Source organism: Callospermophilus lateralis, chromosome 2, assembly GCF_048772815.1.
Source record: "Callospermophilus lateralis isolate mCalLat2 chromosome 2, mCalLat2.hap1, whole genome shotgun sequence".
NCBI classification, from domain to species: domain Eukaryota; kingdom Metazoa; phylum Chordata; class Mammalia; order Rodentia; family Sciuridae; genus Callospermophilus; species Callospermophilus lateralis.
The window spans coordinates 204,113,973-204,135,899 of NC_135306.1; the positions used below are offsets into that span (position 1 = coordinate 204,113,973).

Below are 21,927 nucleotides of genomic sequence, written 5' to 3' on the forward strand. Positions count from 1 at the left end.
ATGACCTAAAATGCACACAGGGGTGTGCGCCATTGATATGCAATATTATGTCACTTTACACAAGAAACTTAGCGTCACAGGTTTCCTTGTGGGAACGCCCTGGATAGAAGGGAGCTATTTTCTTGAAGGCGGACAGACACCCACTGTGTTAGGGGCTGTGCTAATCCTATTTTTTCCTCTCAATGATCCTGTGTAATTGTCCCTTTCACAGATAAGGAAACTGAGCCCATATGCAGCAAGTGGCAGAGCTGAGGGGTATCTGGGTCGGCTGCCAAGGAACATGATGCTCTTTCTGCTGTGAGGGAAGGGACAGGGTCGGGGAGGACTGGAGGAGGGTGCAAGGAGCCGCTGGGAGCAGGACACGATGCAGGACAGAGACCAGCTGGAGAGGGAAAGAGGCAGCAGGGCAGGTGGTCAGTGGCCAGGGAGGGGAAGGTCCAGAGGCCTCCTGACCTTTGCGCCCGTCCCTCTGGAAGTCCACGTGGCACCACTCGCCGTCGTTGACCTTGCGGCTAGAAGCCCGAAGCTTGATGCCCCCTGAGCCCATGTCCAGCAGCAGATAGAGGTAGCCATCCAGCAGCTCCATGGCAAAGTAGTCAGCCCGCTGGGCAGAGCTGTGGCCGCCCGCCCCAGCCCCCGGCCGCCGGCCCTGGCTAAAGAGCAGCAGCCCGTTGGGCTCAGTGGTGCGGAAGTCCAGAGAGATGGAGCCAGTGCGCTTGGCGCTCCAGCGGGGCAGTGCCACAAAGGCCTCGGGATTCTCAAAGGTCACAGGATCCAGAGCAGCCACATCCTCACAGCGGAATGACAAGTCCCCCTGCAGCTTCATCTTGGGGTCCCCTTCCTTGGCCAGGCGGGACAGTTCCAGCTTGAAGTCATTGTTCTTATAGACCACCTGCAGGAAGGATAGGAAAGGCGCTTAGGGCCTGGCCTCTCGTGCCCAGGGGACCCCAGCACCCCACCCCCGCGGCCCCTGCACAGTGCCCCCCGAGCACTCGGCCTGGCCTCTGTTCTAGAACTCAAACTCAGAGGCTGTGCACAGCACACCCCCTTGCCCCATTTCCTTCCTCGGCCCCGGCACTGGCCAGAAGCTGGCCCTGGGGCTCTCAGGGCCCACGGACTGCCGCTCACAATCATGCAAGGCAGCAGTGTCCGCTCCCAGCAGTGACCACTTCCTAACCAACGAAGCTCTTGCACTGACACTCTCATCTGCTCCTCACAACCACCTTAGGAAGCAGGTACCACCATGTGTCTGGACACGGGGCAACTGGGCTTCGGGCTTGGCCAAGGTCACAGAGCTAGAGCGTGGAAGACTGGAGACTGGATCAGCCTCTAGCCTTCACAGCCGGCCTTCCCTCAGTTCCACAGCTGGCTTTGAGGGTCCTCTAGGGGCTGGGGCCGGGGAGCCTCCCAAGGTGCCAGGACATGAGAGGAGATGTGCCTCTTGACCCAGTCCACGGGCCTTGGGTTTTGAAGAGGGGACGTGTCAGAGATCCCAGGCAGCTGGACAGGCCAGAGGAGCCACACAGTTCCTGGGCCGGCCGCAGCCCTCCCTAGACCTACTCACGTCCTTGAGGCAGCCCATGAAGTTGTTGCTGACGGGCGAGCCCGGCAGGTCGGCAGTGTTGGGGCTGCCCCCAATGTAGAAGAAGTCATCCGAGCCCAGCATGGTGTAGTCCTCCTGCGTGTAGCCTGTGGTGGTCAGGATCCCGTCCACCGAGATGGTCACCTGCCCAGCCCAGGGAGGGGAGAGACAGGAGACAACCGGCATCAACTCCCTGGGAAGAGCGGAAGGCTGGGCAAGGGAGGGGCCAGGGGGCGGCGGGGGAGGGGGACCCCCATTTTTATGTCTGCTTGTCTGGGAGGAGGAACAGTGGGGGAGAGAAGGAGCGGGGAGGAGAGGCAGCACAAGATTTGATGGTCCAGGTGGGCCAAGGCCTGGCCGGATGCCCGTGGCTCCAGCTCAGCAGGCAGGAGCCCCAGGAAACTGTAGCTCCCACAAGGCACCAGGAGCAGCTCCGGGAAGGTGCTCAGAACAGGAAAGGGGACTCCAGCAGGGCCCCACTCCAGGGAGTGGGGGGAAGGCAAATGGCACCCGCATTCTTCTCCTCTCCACAGCATGCTCTGGACACAGGTGTGAACTCAGAGCTCCTTTTAGGAGAGAGGCTGGCGGGATCCAGGAGGCTGAGACTCACCTGCAGCCCTCCCCTCAGGGTGCCGCGTTCCTTCGTTCCTTTGGTCCTAGCCCAGTGACAGTGGAGACTGCAGTGGGAACCCCGGCTCAGATGAGCCTGGGGAGCCCTGGGACTGGGCTGCATGACGTCCTTTGGGGCCGACTGACACCCCTGCCACCCAAGTTCCCAGGTTCCCACTTCTCAGGGCTCTTTACATCTTGTGCACCCCGATATTTAGGTCAATCTCTTTCCTCCAAAGGAAAGGGCAGCCCTGTACCTATTCCTCACCCCCTTCCTTTCTTTGTATCCGCTGTCTTCCCTGACACCCTGGTCACTCCATGCTAGGGAGCAGAGCAGGACAGGGCTAAGTGCCCTGTCCCAGGGTGGGAAACCCAGCAAGAAAGCAAGATGGCGGGCTACAGGGTGCTCCAAGGAGGCATCTGGCATTGCCTGGGGAAGGCAGATGTGACCTTGGGGGAAGGGCCAAGTACAGATAGCTCTGTCCCTTTCCCAGGCAAATGCGCACCTGGCCCCTGCAGAGTCACAGGAGCAGCCTGCAGACACCCAGCAGGGCTGCAGGACCTGAGCCCTTCTCCAGGAAGCCTGCCTCGGAGGGATCTTGGGGACGGAAGCAGGTCATCAGGGAGCTGCTTCACCGGCCATAGCTCACCCCTTCTCTGGCCTGCTAGTGTGCTTCAGAATCCCCTTTCCAGGCAAAGTCTGCATATTGGGGCCTTTCAGTCACATTTTGTGGTGTCCCCAATGACACCAGTCCATACGCACGTGCCACCAGCCACCTTCCAGCACCTGGTCTTCAGGTTCCTTTGTCTCAGTGGGGGGGCAGGGTAGGAACTCCTGAGGGACAGGGAAGGACCTGGGCAGGGGGAGTTCGCTGTCCTCCCCAGGACCCTGGAGTCCCCCTTGAGCTTGCCTGGAGCCTCAAGGTGGGGGGGGGGCTGAGCAGAGCCAGGGCTGAAGAGGCACCTCCTGGGAACCATCAAACCTTGTGCAGGTGTGGGAGCTAGCACGTCCAGGACAGAGCGGGAAGTGTCTGTCAGGGGCAGTCTGAAAGCGTCTGAGTCTGGTTTTGAGGGGAGGGCTGGTGGGGATCATTTATTCCCTCTTCCCTCCTCCTGGCCCTGAGGCTGGGAAGGGGGTGGGTCTGGGTAGAAAAGGGAGGGTCAAAGTATTAGTCACAAAAACATGCACACGAGGTTAGACTGGGTGGAGAGGGGCTGGGGAATGAAGAGGGGCAGGATGAAGGGCGGTACGTGACAGGAGGGCAGGACGAGGGAACGGGCCTCTCTGGGGCAAATCCACCCGGCCACCACCTCCACTGCTCCTGATGCAGGACTGAAAGGCCCGGAAGTGGGCGGCTACAGTTCCTGAGGCTGACTACCGCAGGGGAAGCACGGGGCCTGACGCGCCCCTGTAACCTCACTAACCCCAGCACAGCCCAGGGGACGAAGCACGAGGTCACTAAGGGACACATCACCTGTTCTCCACCTATAGACCTAACCCCTCTAAAGCCTGTGACTTTGGTGACAGAGCCTCCCGCTCCCAGCCAGTGTGCTCAGTCTGTGTGTACCCCTGCTTCTGTCCAAAGCCCTTCAGAAAATCGCTTCAGGCCCCTGACTGGGTCCTCCCTCCCTGGCCTCAGAAGCCAAGGCACCACCATCACGTGGGTCTCACCCCACTTCATTTGCCAAGGCCAAGGCTGCCCTCTCTGAGCTAGAAGAGCTTGACTTGAGCCAGGTGGAGAGGCCCATGAACACCCTCCCCAACCGGCTGGGAGCGTATCTCACCTGGCCCAGTGGTTCTATGCAAATCACTCCCACGTGGTGGCCCTATTGGAAAAGGGCCACCCTGACCACCCTGTTATGGCCAGGGGTGGGGGGAGGGTAGCAGAGGCCAGGGAACAAGAAGGTGCACTGAGGAAGGGGATCAGCCTGGTGGGGTGAGGGGAGATAGAGGGGGAGAGGCCGTGGGGGAAGAGGAAGCCGAGGGTGGAGGGAATGGAGGGAGGTGTCTCGGGAGGACAGGGAGGAGATGGCTTGGATTAGTAAGACCCAACTGTTCCCTCCGACAAATCAAAGTCCAGACACAAAAATGGCAGGTTCGTTAGTAAAAGCAGGAAACAGGGGAATCATTCCCCCGTCCCCCTCCACCCGGGGGGTTCTCGGTGCCCCTGCCCCCCAACCCCCCCACGCAGCTTCTGAAAGGGGTGGGGCCAGCAGGGAGGAAAGGGGGGGCTGTGCGACACAGAACAGCCCTGCAGCCGGGACCCATGCAGGTTAGAGGAGCAGGTGGGGGCCAGGCCCAGCAGGACAGGCCAGAGAAGGGCAGCCGCAGGTGAGCAGGCATGCAGGGCAGGGGAGCTCGGGGCGCAGAGATGGAGGCGACAGAGCTGTCGGGGTGCGGGAAGGAGAAGCTTCCTTCCAGCGAGGGAGAGAGAGGAGCAACCGCTAGGACAGAGACACTTAAGGGTTAAGAAAGAAGAGAGGGACGTCCTCCTCAGCCTCCTCACCAGCTGGCCACCCACTCTCACCACTGCCCATTCGCCACCGATCGCCAGTCCCAGACACACCTGCACACACACCACATCCACTGAAGGCCACAGGGAAGCCTCGGCTGTCCAGAGAGCATCCTGGGGACCACAGCTAGGACCCCAAGACACCACAGGCTCCACACCCAACCCACAGCAGCCCAGGAGGTTCTGAGGAGGCCAAGGGGATGAGCCAGTGCAGGGGTCCTGGAAGAGGGCAGGGTCCCAGAAGCACAGGAGCCCCCAGCCCAGACTCTGCACGCCAGGACCTTGGCACACCCCACTCAATTACACTGGGTAGGAAGGAAAACAGGTCCTGGTCATCCATATCCCCATAAGGGTGGATACCCCACGTCCACTGTGCCCCAGGAAGAAAGGCTGAGGAGGAAGGGAACCTCTGCCGTTATCCAGAGCCTTCCCAGTTGCCTACCATGGTCTCAGGGACACTGACCGCCCTACTCTCGGGAGAATGAGACAAGGACAGGTGTTTTAAGTTGCGGACAACCGAATGGGCTTCTCCAACTCCCCCTGACAGCAAATGTGAAGTCGCATGGATGGGCTTTATCACCTCCTGTGAGATTCACAGTGGTCATCTCAGAGGGGCCCGTGAGCCTAAGTTAAGAAAAACTGGTCCACCGAAAAGTTCCTGGAATCCCTCTTAGGATGGAGTTGGGTAGGAGTGGGGGCTGGAGACAGGGGGAAGAAGGAGACTAGGAGCTGAGTGTCACAGCCCTGCTAAGCATTTAGTTTGGCCACTTGTTTGGGGGTGACGGGAGTGGCTAAGGACAGAAGTCACTGGAAAGACAAACAGACATAAACAGCCCCAAGTGAACCTGAGGTCTGGATTCCAGAGAGCCTGGGAGCAGAGGGGAAAGAGTTCAGGTCAGAACCCTGAGCACTCGGTTAGCCTGTACCATTTTCCAGAACCATCTCTGACTCCCCTGTCTTCCAGGCTCGCTCGAGAGCTAGGTGAAAGGGTCAACTGCATGGGCCCCGGTGAGGTGCTTTCTCTGGGCCCCAGATTCCTCATCTGTTAGGTGGGAGCGATCCCTACCTCCCGCCTATAATCCAGACGTTCAACAAGTCTAAACAATATGCAAAATGTGAAAGTTACTCAAAGACCCTAGTGTGCAAAGAACCATTAGTATTATTACAAGCAGAGTCCACTGGCCTGACCACACTCAGCCCACACCTTTCTATTAGGTGGTCCTTTTCTGCCTCCCTACTCTGTTCTCAAGGAGAAGGGCCCAAATATCCAGAGTCCCTGTGAAAGGGTTAGTAAAAATAGATACAAAACTCTACAAAAGCCCCTTCTGAGGGAATCAGAGCCTGCTGTCCCCTGTCTCTGTTGGTGCTCTGCTCTCTGCCTCCAGCCTGGGTGCTTAGAGCCAGCTTGTGAGGCCACCAGAGGCAATGGGCTCTGTTCGTCAATCAGAGCTGTCCAGGCAGGGAAGTGTGGATTTTGGAGACTCGGAATTTAGCAGGGGTTTTCCTTGCCTGGACAGACGCCAAGCAGGGTTGCTGACTTCTTAACCAACTTAACCAAGTCATTCATCTGCCCTCCTCCTCCCAGCCCAGTTCCTGACGCATTCGGAGGTTTCTTGCTGTTATTCTGGGAATGTTTCCTAATGAGGGAAGGACGGTAATAGGATCTCGGGCGGGGCAGAGATGCTGTATCCTCTGGGGGCTGCTATAGAGAGGGAATCACTTCTTCCCACAGTATCCCTGACCTGGAGACACTGAGACGATCAGCTAACACTTTACAAAGCTCAGTACAATTTTTATAACTCCCTTCGTGGAGCACAGTATTTTTTATGGGCCCTGCCCCCACTTGATCTTCACACTGACCCCATGAAATGAGCAATGCACATCTGTGGTCATCCCATTTGACAGATGAGGAAATTGAGCTTTTGTAGCTTCAGCCTGTGTGGTCAATTTTCACCAAATGGAGACTAGACAAAGGATCGCTGAGTCCCATTCTAGGATGGTATTACCCAGGTGCTTGGAGCGTATCACATGGATGGACCACGCCTCTCTCTGTCCCCAAAGCCACAGGTTGGTTATCCAGTGCAGCTCTACATAGAAAGTTTGAAATATCCACTTGTGACAGGTAAAGGCCTGAGCAGGAGGGCAGCAGAGAACTCCTAGAAGCAGTAGCTGGAGGAACAGAGGGGAGGGCCAGCGCTGGCCCTGCCACAAAGCTCCATTTGAACTCTGGGACACCTGGGAGAGGCCACAGGAGGTCTTAAATGGGGAAGGGTTGGGGTGGGGCACTAGCCTATGTGGGCGTGGGAAAACCCAAAACTACAGAAGTGTCAGGAAAGGCCAGAAACAGCCTCAGAGGTGGTGCCTCCCGGGAGGCAGGGGCAGTCAGTTGGGGAACCCCTACCCTGACGCCTCCCCCCTCCAGCCAGTCAGCCATGCAGACCTGGGAGGCTGGGCAGCCAGGCAGCTGCCCCAAGCAGCGTCCGCCCCTCGGGAGCAGACACGTCCATCTGCAGGGTCCCCAGCCTGGTGCTCAATCACTCTGCATTATTAATAGGCGATGACTAACCGGCCGCCGTGGCAGAGCCGGAACTGGGCAGACACGAGGGAATCCCAGGGGATCACACACTCAGAGGCAGCCTGCGGGCAAGGAGCACGCAGCCAGGCCTACCCACCGTGGCACCCACCCTCAGGGGCCAGTCCCCACAACCCACCCCCATACAGAATCCCTCAAAACCCACCAGACCACAGCCCCCGTTCACACCCTCGCTTACGCATGCAGACACCAGCAATCGCCCAACACAGCGCAGCTTCCCACTAACACCCCTAAATGTCACACCAACATTTACACACAGTCACACCCACACACCAGCACACACCAGCTGCCTTTACACTGACACCCACACCAGCATTCACCGGGACCAAGCCCAACCCAAACACAGGCGCTTGGCAAGGACCTGGGCAGCCCACGCAGCCCCGCTTGCCCCTGCGGGACCTCCTCTCACTGCCCTCACCAGGGAAGGAAGCCAGCCCTGTCAGAGGCCATGCGGGAGAGGCAGGGCACAGAGGGCCGGGCCGGGGAGGAAGACAGTGTGGAACACAGTGTTAGTCAGAGCCACGGAGCATGGGGACGGGACGCTATCCCTGGTCGGGGGAAGAGACCACTCATGCCATGCAAAATGTGGGGGAGAACAACCTAACCGGGAGCCCTCAAGGCTGAGAAGTGAGGAAAGGGATGTCACCTCTCCCCCGGCAGCCAGCGGGGGACAGTCCCAAACTGGTGATCTGAATGAGGTCTGGACTGGTCCCAGAGCCGGTGCTGTGTCTCCCAAGGCCGACCCCCTCCCCTGGGGAGCCTGCCCAGCTGGCTGCACGGTGGGTGGCACCCCCAGCCCCTCCCTCAGCCTGAGGGGCCCCGTTGGAGCCACGGTGAGCAGAGCGTAGCATGTCATGGGATGGTGTTTTCCATGGATTTTCAGGAGACCAAGAAAGAAACGAAATCAAAGAGAAAATACAAGGGAGGGGAGAAAAAAGAACAAAAGAAAGCAATCGAAATAAGCCGCTGGGCATCGGGGCTGGTCTAACCAGAGCCGATGGTGGGTGCTCTGGGGCTGCCCCAGGTCGGTGCCTGGAGTCTGAATTCGGGACGGAGGGATCATATGGGCAGGGCCAGGCCAAATTCCTTGATGTCCATTTGTCTTTTGGATTTGAGTTTGGGCCAAAAAAAGAAAAGGGAAAAAGGGAAACTCAAAGAGAGAGAAGCAAAACCTAAAGATTGTCCAGGACGCAAAAAAAAAAAAAAAAAAAAAAAAAAAATCAAAAGAGCAAAACAACCAAAAAACCAAACGAGGAGAGGAAACAAAAAGTGGGAGAATCCAACAGTTAAAAAAACCCACGGCAAACCAAACGGTAAGACAATTAGAGTGATATCTACCAGATAATGCAGTTTGTTTACCATAGCGTGTCCAATCCCTGCGTGCTTCACCGGAGATGGGGGAGGGGGGTGTCAAAAAAAACAACAGAGACAACAACGAAAGAACAGAACGAAAAGAAAAGGAAAAAAAAATGACCAACTGTGAAACTCAAGGAAGGAGGAAAAATATATATCCATATATATTTGGTTGCTCAAACCCTCCCGCCTCAGGTTCAGCAGTGTTCAGTTCAAAGAAAATCAAATTAAAATGGGAGGGGGAGAAAACACACACACACAAAACCAAACCCCTTCCTCTCCCCGCCCCGCCCCCACATCTCTGGATTCCCCCCCCCCAACCCCTCCCGAAGAGCCCGTCTGCAGAGAAGGGGAACAGTTAGAGACCTGGGTTAGTAGAGAAAACAACGAAAGAACTGGACCAAGAAAGCAAAGACTCAAAGATGGCCGACATTCCGGATGAGACAGGAAGGTTAGTTAGGTTCGTCACTCATACCTTGCCCCACCTGTCCCTGCCCGTCCCTTGGTCCCCTGGGTTATAAGCGTGTTAGTAACACACACAGAGTCGGCAACGGGGTTTTCCAACAGAGGGGAGGGAGGCAGGGTTAAGAAGCAGAACCAGTGATGCGGTATTAGTAGGTCCTGTTGGCTGAGATGTCAGGGATCAGGGAAGGCGGGGAGGGAGCAAGGGTGCGAGGGGTGGGCTGCTGACTCGGGTAATGGACGATGGGTTTGTTGGCTGACTGGTCAACCAGATGGTCTTCCAGAGACCTGGCTAAGGAGTGAGCTGGTGCTGGCCAACTGGCTGACCGGTGGCCGTGTCGGGTTAATGGGTTAACTGGTTGGTGATGGGCCAGCTGGCTGTCAGGCTGGGAGAAGAGTGGGCAGTGCCCCCAGAGAATCAAAGGGCTGGCGAGAATGAGAGGCAGTTTCATTTGGAGGCCAAAGGAAGCGGTTCCCAGGGAGCACAGGAGGGGACATGGGCGTCTGCTTTTCCTGGGGACAGGGAAAGTGAATAGATCCCGGGAGTTGCTGGGGGAGAGGGGCATCTTCTCCCTTTCTCTATTATTTGGTTACTGTTATTTTTTCCTTGCTTTTCTTCCTTGAGAAAGGAAGACAGTGAGTCGCCATCAGAGGAGAGGATACCGGCCACCGTGGGCTGGCAGAGGCCCCACGCCCCAAACCCACCTCCCTTGCCTTCCCGGCCCCCACCCGTGCTGACTCTCCCTGCCTGCCCACCTGAACTTTCCCAGAGCCCACCTCCCTTCCTTCCTGCCCCCAAAGCCCTCCAGGTCTTCAGTTGTCCCACCGCCCCCTCTCACTCTCCTCCGTGAGGCCAACCCCCCCAAATTAAATGCCCACCATCACCACCCCACAAGCCCCTGGAACTGGTGGGGCCATCCCAGCAGCCAGCCTTCTTCCCTGGAGACCCTCAGCTTCACAGAGCCAGCACCGGGACGTCACTCCCTCACACCCACAGAAGGGAACAGAGCCCCCCTATCTCCAAAACCCCTGACTCCTCCCTGAACTGTAAGCTGGGCCTTCTACTCTGGTCTCTGAAGTCCCCCAACCCCCATCTGCTTTAGAGCTAGTCTTCTCTTCCCATTGCCAAGGACTGGAGCATCAACCACCTTCAAAATACCCTGGTCCTTGGTGAGGAGATGTCCAAGAGGCTGAGGCAGCTTGACTAAGGAGCATCGGAGATGCGGGATGCTGTTCCATTAATACCCAGCTACACACCAGAGACTGACTGCAGGAGGCGGGGGGGTGTTCTAGGCACAGATCCATTAGTTAAAGGGTTGTTATAACCAGTGGGCACAAGTCTCATTCAGTAAGACAATTAATAAGGGCCTGGTATAATTAAAAATAACAGAATTCGATATTGAGCAGCTAGAGGTGTTGGATAACCAATATTAATTATTACTGATTGGAAGCCGTTTATGTAACACAAGAGTGGAATGGCGGGTGTGGGACTGGAGGACGACATCATGTGCGGTGGAGGATTAGCACTGCTGGTTGGTAGGACTGTCATGGAATGAAGAAGCCAGCTGGTCAGAACAAGGGACAGTTAGCTTCAGGGCACCTAAGCCCATAGGGCCCAAGAGGGTTGGAGTTGTCTGACATCACTATCAGCTGAACAAAACAGGGGCAGGATGGGTAAAAATCCAAGTACTGGTGGTGCACACCTGTAATCCCAGCAGCTCCAGAGGCTGAGGCAGGAGGATCAAGAGCTCAAAGCCAGCCTCAGCAACTTAGCAAGGCCCTAAGTAACTTAGTGAGACACTGTCTCCGAATAAAATATCAAAGGGCTGGGGATGTGGCTCAGTGGTTGAGTGCCCCTAGGCCCTGCAGTACATGTATACATACATACATTAATAAAATCCAAGTACCATTCTTTTTGAAGTAGAACTGGTTGTGAAGGGCTGGGGTTGTGGCTCAGAGGTAGAGCGCTCTGCTAGCATACGTGAGGCACTAGGTTCGATCCTCAGCACCACATAAAAAAATTTTAAAAAGATACTGTGTTCACCTGTAACTCAAAACTAAATAATAAAAAAAAGAACTGGTTGTGAAGAATAAAATACAAAAACTAATTTTTTGATATTCACAAAGAAAGTCCTTTTCTGGAGGGCGGGTGCACGGAAATAAGAATTGAACGCAGGGGTGCTTTACCACTGGGCCACAGCCCAAGTCCTTTTCTTTCGGAATCTGAAGATGGCATCTCACTAAGTCACTGAGGGTCTTGCTAAGTTGCTGAGGCTGGCCTCAAACTTGGGACCCTCCTGCTGGGACTCTGGACTTTCTGGGACTACAGTTGTGTACGATCGCACCCAGCAAGAAGGTCCCACTGTGAGAAGTAGAATACAAATTAAAACCAGGATTGAGAGGGAAGAGACGTGAGTTCAAAGCCTGGGACTTCCACTAGTTTGTCAAAGGATCCAGGCTTCCTCTGAAAAATAGCAGAGTTGGAGTGATGAGGCAGGGTCCCCCTAGACCTAGAGATTTAGGATCCAGAACTCTGTTCGCCACATAGTGATCATGATTAAGGGGTAAATGTGGTCAGGTACCAGACCGGAGTTTCCACTGGCTCCCATTCCTGGTGGCCTGTGACACAGCACAGGGAAGGGCGACATAGCACCCCAGGCCTTTCCAGAGGCCAGGACCTCGAGAACTGAGCCTTCAGATTCACAGATGAGCACAGGAGGCCCTGTCCTCTCAGAGAGCCCAGGAGGACAGGGATGGCAAGGCCTGATGAGTGAGGAGGGCGTCACAGTCACAAGGGGAGAAGTTAGTCACCCTAGCAAGTGGTGACTTTCCATGACCAAGGGCCACTCTACCTCCTCCTTGACTCTGAGGGTAGCTCCAGCCCCCTCAAGAAAGCTAAGAGGGGATTATATGCACGAATCGCAGAAATCTGGGATGAAGACAGTCTCTGTGGAGCATGAGCAAGAGAAGCTTGAGACAAAGAAGAGGAACTCGCTGCACTCAGAGATAAGGGGAGGCCATTTTTCAAAGATAGGAGCTGAACATTCTAATGGTTTTGAGATTCGGGAACATTTGAGAATGACAGTACTACAAGAGGAGCTCTAACCTCCTTTGCATTTCGCACCAGTGCCCACCATCAGGCCCTCCCTGGGAGGCAGAGAAACAAAGCGGCTTCAAAGTCAGACAGAATTCCAGTTCCACCATTTCCGCCCAAGTCTCGGTTTCCTCATCAGTACACCGGGGATAATATCTCCACTCACGGAATTGCTATAAAAACCAAGTGGGATACAAAAAAGGAATGGGACTCTTGAATTTGAGGGTTAGAGGAAGAGAGAGGTTCTGGTGTGACCTGAGAAATGCTTTGACAGAGGATGAAGCCCTGAGGAACTCAGAGCAGTGAGACAGGCTTTCTCCTGGTCTTGTGAAGCCCATGGGAGTTTCCTCCAGGAGGACAAGAGGTATGTGAAGTAGTCAGATCTGCTCATTTTGGACCCGGTCCTCATGTCCACGATCTCATCAACCAGCTGAATCAGAAAACGACTAGAAAACAAGGAACCACAATAGTGGCTAGAATTAAGCCCTGGGTTTGCAGAGATAAGACATGAACACACCTAATGACACACAGTCGAGGACACCAGGTTCCCAGGTCTCAAAGAACAAGGGAAGAAGGGAGCCTGGCTGGGGGGATGGGTCAAGGCAGGTTTCACGAAGAAGGCGGCATTTAAGCTGGGTCTGAAGGACTGGCAGGGTGCGGTGGGGGGACCCAGCTCATGATCTTGGCAGCCGTGAGCCCTTCAGTGTGTAAATCATGCCAGTCACAGGCTAGAGGCTTTGAGGCATTACTTCAGCCACGGGAAGACTCCTTCCCACTTTGCCTGTGAGGAACTGCAGCTCAGACATTTTTTTTACTCACCTAAAGTCACTCAAAACAAGTGGCAGAGCTGGGATTTGAACCCAGTCTGTCAGACTCAAACCCCAGCCCTAGAATCTTGCCAGGCAGAGGGGAGGGTGAATGGGTGGTGTCCCCCCCTTGGAAGAGCTGAGTAAAGAAAGAGACGAGCTAGGGAAGTCAGCGTAGCGGGGCATGGAGAGGAGCAGAGCTGGGCCCCAAACAGGCTATGTGCCGTGCCAGAGAGGATTTAGAAGGAGAGGAGTCTCTAATACCAGATGGGCTCCACTTAGGGGACTAGGTCCTTGGGGAACTCGATTCTTAGGGGACTCTATGTTTGGGCATTCCATCACTGGGGCTCCAACCTTGGGGATTCTATCCGTAGGGACTCCCTGCAGGGGTACTCCATCCCTGAGGACGGGCTCCTTCTTGGGGGATGCTAGTCATAGGAAGTCCCTCCTTCAGAAACTGCATTGCTTGGGCTCCCTCCTTTGGGATTCCAAACTTAAGGGATCTGTCCTTGAAGGACTCCATCCCTGGCCAGAGGTGCTCCTAAAAGTCTCTGCACTGAGAAGAGGCGTCATCCAAGCTGGGCAAGTGGCAGCACCATGTGATACTTTGGTAACCATCTTGTCTTCCAACTTTGGTTCCAGCGAAGGATGAACGGATTTGCACATTTTACTTACACAGTGGTGGGAGGCAGTTGGGAGGCATACTGGGGATAGAAGCAGATTGGGGCCCAGGATTAAAAATAGGCCTCAGGGAATTCTCAGAGGTAATCATTCCTGCCAAGATCCCCCAAGAGAACTGGCTGTCACAGTGGCTTCAAAAGCTAGGTTTGAAAGGAAAGGAAGATGCTCTCTGAGTAGGGCCCCTTCTGGTCCTAATTACTATGTTCTAAGAATGTCTAGATGATTCCAGGGATTATAACATGATCCAGGAGTACAAGGAGGAAATTTTGGCCTCCTCCCTGTCTTTGGAGTTGACCTTTGACCCATTTCCATAGCTGCAGAAGCAGAAGGAAAGGCAGAGCCCTGGGTGTGATCCCGGGGCGTCCTCCAGGAGGTCTTCTCACCAGAATTCTAATCACAACGGGAAAATAAAGTGGAAGCCACAGGGGTCTCAGATTCTGGCTACCCACCCCACAGACCTGGAGGCAGCTGTCATTATTACCTCTCTGTCCTGGGCTTCTGGCCCATAAAACTTAAGGGAGACAGAACATTGGTGCAAGCCACCCCACCCCACATCACCCTTCTGATCACAGAAGGATTCTTCCAATGCCAGGATGTCATCCAGACACAGCGCAGACTTGCTCGAACAGGGTTTCTCCCCAGCAGGTCCTGATATTTGGGGTCAGATGATTCCTTGTTGCGGGGGCTGTCCTGTGAACTGTTAGCGGGGTCCTGGCCTCTACCCACAACATGCCAGTAGCACCCTCTGAGTTACAATAATCTAAAAGGTCTCCAGATACTGGCAAATGTCTCCTGGGGACAGTGTGATTAAACAATTGAGAGAATGTTGCTGTAGGAGCAACAGAACCCCCCAAAAAATTATTATTGGTTGTTATTATTAGTAGTATTTTGAGTGCAAGAGAATGGGATTTATTCATGTGGGAAGAAACAGAGGGCTGAGGGTGTGGCTCAAGCGGTAGCGCACTCGCCTGGCATGCGTGCGGCCCGGGTTCGATCCTCAGCACCACATACAAAACAAAGATGTTGTATCCGCCGATAACTAAAAAATAAATATTAAAATTCTCTCTCTCTCTCTCCTCTCTCATTCTCTCTTTAAAAAAAAAAAAAAGAAAGAAACAGAGCTCTCGCAGGGCGAGAGGGGACCAATAGAGGTTGCCCAAGAAGTCACTTTTGGAAGTCCTGAAAAACAGGGAGGGGAAGGCCAGGGCAAGGATGCAGTTGGCCACAGGCTAAACCAGGGCCAAGTTTGGGGCACCAGAGTGTGGCCCGGGGGCTGGCCAGGAGAGCTGCCCAAATGCAGTTCTTGTACCTCTCACTCACGGGTGGGGTCTGGGTCCAGGAGTCCAATCAAATCCCCCAAACCCTTCTTCAAAGGGGCTCTCAATCGAGTCTTTAAGCAGACACCCTGTGTGGCCTGGAGGCCCTGCTTTTGGGTCCCTGTGACCTGCCTCAGCTCTGAGCCACCTGGTAGAACAATTTAGGGCCACTCGGGGATTTCCATCAGTCATCAGCTCGGACCCATGACTGCACATCGCAGGAAGGGGTGACTCTGGGTTACTGTCAACACTCAAGAGTGCAGAGGCCACGTATCACCTGGTGGGTTTCCTACCTCCCCTGGCCACGGACCCCTCCCTCCCCGGGTTTCCAGACTGTTGAAGCTGCTGCTGCCCCCCTGGCCTCGCACGGTCTCGCTCTGTTCGCCCTCAACAGTTCCATCCTGTCCCCTCAAGAGCTGAGGTCCCAGAAGGGCAAGAACCAGGTCTTTTTCCCTCTACCCAGTGTGACGTACCATATTTGTTGACCAAATGACATGCGCATAGGAACTGTGGGTGTGCAGTGTCTTGCCAAAGGCAAGGTGACAGCACTGATCCCAGGGAGGGCTAGTGAGCAAGCAGCACCAAAGACGGCTTCCTGCTCCCCGATAAAATGCACGTGGCACCGGAAAGCCTCACAAATGCACGGACACACTAAGGTGTGCTCGGATGCGTGTGACAAGCCTCCGACTGGATAATGGATGATATGACACGAGGGGCACTGGACGGAAGAGGAGTGACTCCACCAAGAATGTCGCCCTTCAGAACGCAGGGCCACTGAGGACAGGTGCATCAGTAGGAGCTGGACTGCGACAGGTCGCAGCAGGCTCCCAAAAGAGCAGTGGGATTAGTCACAGCCCTTGTGGCAGCAAGGGGGAGCAGCACGAAGGAGGAGGAATCCCCATTAGATCATCATCCCATGTCAAGCAGGTCAGAGGAGGAGGAGGACTGCCGGAGCTCTGAGTCCCCCTGCAGAGCCTTTCTATGGGGGGGGGGGGCGGGGGACACAGTGATGACAAGGAAGAGCAGGAGGGAAGGTGAGCCACCATCCAACTAGAACCAGGAAGTCCAAAGAAGATGGGGGCCAGAGACAGGCCACAGAGCAGCAGGATGGGGCCTGGGCGGGCGGCGCTGGTGCGGATCCTGTTGCACTTGGTCCTCAAGAGAGGGGGCTAGAAGAGCTTCGCTGCCTGTAGCCGTGAGACTGAGAGACCCAGACAGTGCACAAGACCCAGGACCCAGGAGGTGAGTTAGCAGGGGACAGCCAGGAGTGGAGACAGAGCCCCGTCGGAGGCTCCCTGGCTTCTCCTCAGGAGCAAGAGCCAGTCTGACCCAGAATGGAGGCGGGAACTTTCTGGGGCAGGAAACTAGCTGTGAGGCTCCTGTCAAGCAGAGCCTGGCCAGAGAGATGGCCTCACCTGCAACGGTCACCTCGGGCCCTGTGAGAGATGGAAAGGCAGGTCCTGAGAGCACCTGTCCTGTGGATGAGTCTGGGAACAGAAGCCGAGGGCACCTGCCCACACTGTCCTGTAAGCACGGCTGACCTGGAAGGCTCTCCGCCGAGCACCAGGAGCCAGAGACAGAGGCCAGCACGGCCACTCGGAGAGCCTGGTTCCTTGCAAGAGAGGAAGGGCAGGTCCCGTTCCCTCATCCCTCACGGGCTGCCTCATCCCGCTCTCCTCTGGCTCTGGCTCTGCCCTAGGGAAGCCTCGGCCCCAGCCTAAAGCTGGGTCACACACTGGCTCCACCAGGTCAGAGCCTGCTCACCCAGAGGACCCCTCCCTGCCCCATGATCCCCCGCCCCTCAGTCAGGCCTAGCTTACACCTCGTCTCCTGACATGCCCTCCTGCCCGTCACCTGACTCCTGAGCCCCAGTCCTGGAAACCCCAGCTGCTCCCACCAACCAGAGCCCAGCCCTCGCCCCGGCCTAAGGACCCTGCCCAGGATCCTCCGCTGGACTCCCTACTGCTGAGTCTCTGAAGCCTGCCACACAGCTATGGCCACAATCTGGGCCCCCACAGCCCCAAGTCCTGCTCTTCTCCAGAACCACGCCTTCCTGCCCAGTCCTGGTCCCTCCCACCACACCCCGGCAGCCTTCTCTCCACCTGTGTTCTGTCCCAGATGCAGCTGACCCTGGCCTTCTTCTTGCTCCCCCTACCTGGCGCAGGTTTCGGGTGACCCTGACGTCGTGCCAGGCGTTGTCGTTGAACTTGCCATTGACGGGTTCCACAAGGGCTTCAAAGGCACCCGAGCCTAGGTTGATGACCAGCCAGACAGCCCCAGACTTGAGGGACAGGTTGACATAGTCGGCCGACTTGCCCGTGTGCAGCATCAGCCCGTTGCGCTGCAGGGTACGGAAGGCCAGCGTGATCTCGTCAGTGCTGCTCTGGATCGGGTTGTGTGACAGGTCATAGCAGAAGAACTCATTGCCTTTGAAGGTCGCCACAAACTCCTCCTTGCCTGGACGCAGTGGTTGGGAAAAGGGGAGAAGGCTGAGTGAAGCCGGCTCTGCCAGAGGCTCCGTCTTCCCCTCCAGCCACCCACACTCCAGTCCTGGGCACCGGGAGTCCTGTAGTCCCACCTCTGAGCTCTAGGCCCCTTCCCCCTCCTCAGCTTCTCAACCCTCCTCCCTGGGCCTGGCCATCTTTGCTGTCAAAAACCAACTTCCCCCAGGTCCATTTCCAAAGCCAGAGGCTGCTAAGTGGCTCTTACACTGACAGCTGACAATTAAGCTGCCACAGGGCCAGGCAGAGCGGACAGTCCTCACCATCTCCCCACATCAACCCTCCCATCGGCCACCCCCTTAGCAAAGAGATGTCGGACAGAGACAAGAGGCTCTATCTGGTTCCTCCCTAGGACCGGGACACCAAGGGTCCCCCGAATGCAGCCCACCTCCCCTTCCTGCCTCCCCAGGTTACGGACATTCTCAGTGCCCAGGGATGGTTTCAGGCCTTACCATTTGGGATGGGGCTGGTAAGCCTACTGTGCAGCACTGAGCAGACAGGAGGACAGGAAATAGTGGGAAGGGAAAGGACAGGGGTAAGACAACAGGAAGACAATGCAGGTGACAGGGGTATGCACCAGGCAGCTGCACTGTGCAGAGCACCCATGGTGGCCACCATGCCACCTCTCACTCCACCCCCAGCGTCCTACTCCAACCTGAGGACAGCCTCTGAAGGGCCCTATAGGGCTGGACATGCTGGGTGGGCCAGGCAGGCAGCAGACGCAGGACTGCAAGGCTTGGCTGGGATTTCACGCGTGGGGACGTGTGGGGTGTGTGCGTGCACCTGTGTGCTTGTAGGGTGTTCGTGGACATAGCACCCAGCCCAGGCACTTTTTAAGCAGCAGCAACTTCTGAGAGGCCCTTAGGGATTGCTAGTGCCCTGCAAGTAGGTGACAAGCAAGAGGCCACTGACTCTGGGACCAGGAAGTTGGGGTAAAGCTAGAACACGAGCAGAGGGAAGAGAATCTGAGTAGAGTCAGGCCAGACCAGAGGCCCTGGACTCAGGCAGTGGCTTATGTCTCCTTGCCAATCAATGGTGACAGCTTTGCTCTGTCCCACCTTCCCAGGTGGGTGAGGAGCAAACAGGGCTGTGTCCTAAGGGTCTATGCAGAGACTGAGCTACTGGAGTGCAGGGGTTCTCAGTAGACATTCCCAAGGCCCAGGAAAGAACAGTCACCATGCCGGGGGTATGCAGGGCCACCAGGGGGCAGCTGCCCTCCCATGGCTCAGCAGCAGCACCATGTGTGGCTGCAGGGTCTAGCCCCTGCCTGCTCACACAGCCTGCCTCCCTCTCTGGGCAGCCTGCCCACAGACTCTGCCCTCACTGTCTCCGGATGCCAAGGCACCAGCTGCTGTCCCAGCGCCTGGCACAGCCCTCACTGCAGCTGGCAAGGCCCAGTGTCCTGAGGCCACAGGGCAGCAAGGCTGGGGGAGGGGCATGGGACACACTGGGACAGCCTGAATCCCACCCTCTGTCTGCCTAGGGGACCAGAGGCAATGGTGAAGATCTAGTAGGACAAGAAGGGGCAGGAGGGTGTTGTAGAGGGCGGCAGTGCGGAGAGGAGAAAGATGGGCCATCGAGGACCAGAGGAGAGACACAAGCTCAGGGCTGGAAGGAAACCAGAGGTGATGCGACGCTCCATAGGTAAAGAAAAGGACAGGCCCTGGGGGACAGGCAGAGAGACAGGGAGAGGGCCAACAAGGAAAAGGAACAGGGACCTCCAGGGAATGAAAGCCAAGGCTATCTGGGACCTTACTGTTTCCATAGTAACCAAGCCTGCTGCTCAGATAGTGGCAGAGCCAGGGGGTTCAAGGACCAGAAAAGGGAATGTGTTTGACCTTGGGTTTGCCACAAGTACTGGTCAGGCCCGCCCAGAGGCCTGGCCTCCCCTCCCACTCCCTCACCTTCACCACAATCAAAGAAAATACCATTACAAAGCCAGTCAGACCGAAGGAAAAGAAAGAACAAGGCAGTCACAGGACAAAGTGATTGGGAAGCCAGAAAAAAGGAGAGAGGCAGGACTGGGCTGGATGGACCAGGCTGCCAAGACAGAGCAGAGAAATAGGCCATTCCTCGACTCCTCAGCTCGGCCCCAGGCCTCCCGGGAGAGAAGGCAAAACTGACTCCGCTGCAGCTTCTGCCTACTATAGGCTCCAGTCCCTGGAGACACCAGAGGACTGTCAGGCAGGCCCAGAGATGGGAAGAGACCCGGAGCGGCCAAGGGGAGCATGGGGAGCGGAGGGACAGAGAGAGGTAAGAAAATGCAGCAGAGAAAACCAGAGGACTAAGAGGAGAGAGAACCTTGGGGATCCCGAAGGGCAGGACCTCAAGGGATGGTGGGGTGATGCTCCTGAGGTCAGGACGTAGGTTAGCAGAGGGTGCGCTGCAGAGCACAAACCGGATCTGAGCCCTTGAAGCGCCAGGGGGCGCTCCACCCCATCTCCTGCACCGCAGCCGGGACTACAACTCCCAGCAGCACCTGACAATTAAAGCCCCCAAGCTCCGGGTGCAGGGAGCCTGTAAGAGCTGATACTTGTTAACCTCTCTCCACCGAGGAGTCTGTGGTCCCACAAGTGTCCCCAGTGGATCTGAGTAAGGCCAGAGACTAGCTATTGTGATCCTGGGTTTCCAAGTGCCATGAAAATGGGGGACGCAGCAGCCGCCTCTTTTCCGGGCCCAGCTCAAGGGCCTCCACTGGGAAGGTCTCCAGCGCCCCTCGCCCCTCCCTGCGCCTCAGCACTACAGCTGTCTGTTCTGCGCATTTGGCTTACTGCCTAGTAACATCTTGTACTGCTCCCTGGGGAGGAAGTGTGATGTGAGAAAGAAGACCTGGGCGCTAGTGCTGGCTCTGCCACCCGCTTTGTGACCTTGGCCAAGATACAAGAGCTCGAAGCCCAACTTTTCTCCTCTGGAAGAGAGCTAATCATCAGCCCACCGCACAGGCTGCTGCAGGCATCTAGAAAGAACAGACAGGGGCCGCTTCCTAAACGTAAGCCAGCCCACAGATCAACTCTTGGGCTGGGATCTAACTTCTGTGGATGTGCGCAGACGCAGGTGCGCACTCTCCCTCCTCCCTCTCTCAGAATAAATTAATTCCTCTGAACAAAGTCTGCACTTTTCTATTCTTTGCGTGGACCACGCTGTATTGTAGTTACTTGTTAGAACGTCAATGAGACTCCCGGGGCCAGAGACCATTCGCTCATTTAGAACAGTGTGCTGGGCTCCAGCCTACGCATGTGCGGGAACTGTGTGAGCCTGGGGGCCCGGGTCGGGTGGGGCGGGGGGGAACAAATGAAAATCCCCAATCCTTTTCGAGCTCAGTGCAGTGGGGGTGACAATTGACCGACTCTAACGGAGTGGGGGTGACAGTTGACAGTGTGGCCGACTCTAACAGAGGTGTAGATGAAGGGTACTCGGGGAGATGTCCAGGTTGGCCTGGGAGCTGAGGAAGACTCAGTGTGAGTGGCTGAAAGAGACAGCAAGGAGCTGGAGGCAGGCAGGGACAGCGGGAACCCAGGCAGACAGAAGAACACTGAAGGATGCAGATGGGATGTGACAGCACCAGGCTTTGGACCCACCACAGTTCCTTGAGGGCTGTCAAACTGGCCTGTAAATTTCTTGGGAAAGAGATTCTCCTAAGAGAGGCAGCCACAGCGTGGAAAAAAAGGAGCTGAGATCTTAGAGCCCCAAGATGCAGAAGGGCCCCGTGCTGGCCTTGGGGGCTTTGGCCAGTGTCAGTTTCCCTATTTGTAAAAAATGAAAGCAACGATCCCTGCCACCGAGAGTCCCGAGGGACCTCTGAGGCCATGTGCATGATACACACAGATCACAGCAGCCACATCTCCCACCCAGAATCCCCCTGGGCAGGTTTTCAGAATTTGATGGTTAAATGGGGGGTTGCCCTGCTCCCAGAGAAACAGATATTTTCTAGGGACAGGCCTGACAACTGCCATAGAAAAGGACATTTGTGTTCTAGAAAGCCATCAGGACAACAGGCTGTGGGAAAGAAATGGAGGTTGGGCCCTCTGCCCCAGGGCAGGGGCCTCAGGACTGGCATTGCAGTACAGGCCCAGGGAAGGCCTCCTGGGTACCCAGCGGGGCACCTGTGCCAACTCGGCTCTCCTAAAAGTGTAGTTAGTCTTCAGTGGGTGAGGACTGGGCTCCCTGGAGATGGTGGGGTCACTGACCTTTGGTAGGCTGGTGCACATCTCCGGCTCCTCCTCTCCCGGCCCCCCCCTCGGAGAACAGTAAGGACCCTACTGGAGAAGCAGAATTGGGGGGTCAGGCGCACGGGGCATCCCAGCCAGGCCCACCCCAACCCTGAGTGACGCAGGGCCCTGTTCAGGGCAAAGGTGCTACTTGCATGCACCAGGGGGCTTCTCTGGGGACTAGCTTGTCTCCAGAACCTCTCGGGAAG

The 21,927-nt window shown here is 56.3% G+C and overlaps 1 protein-coding gene across 1 annotated transcript in view; it reads right to left on the minus strand.

Annotated features, from left to right (window-relative positions):
- Nrxn2 (neurexin 2) overlaps positions 1–21,927 on the minus strand; it is a 95,397-nt gene that overhangs the window by 54,336 nt on the left and 19,134 nt on the right. The window contains 5 exon segments of the mRNA XM_076844741.2: positions 454–892; positions 1,565–1,726; positions 8,657–8,680; positions 17,165–17,466; positions 21,698–21,769. Of these exon segments, the coding sequence (XP_076700856.2) occupies positions 454–892; positions 1,565–1,726; positions 8,657–8,680; positions 17,165–17,466; positions 21,698–21,769 (999 nt within the window).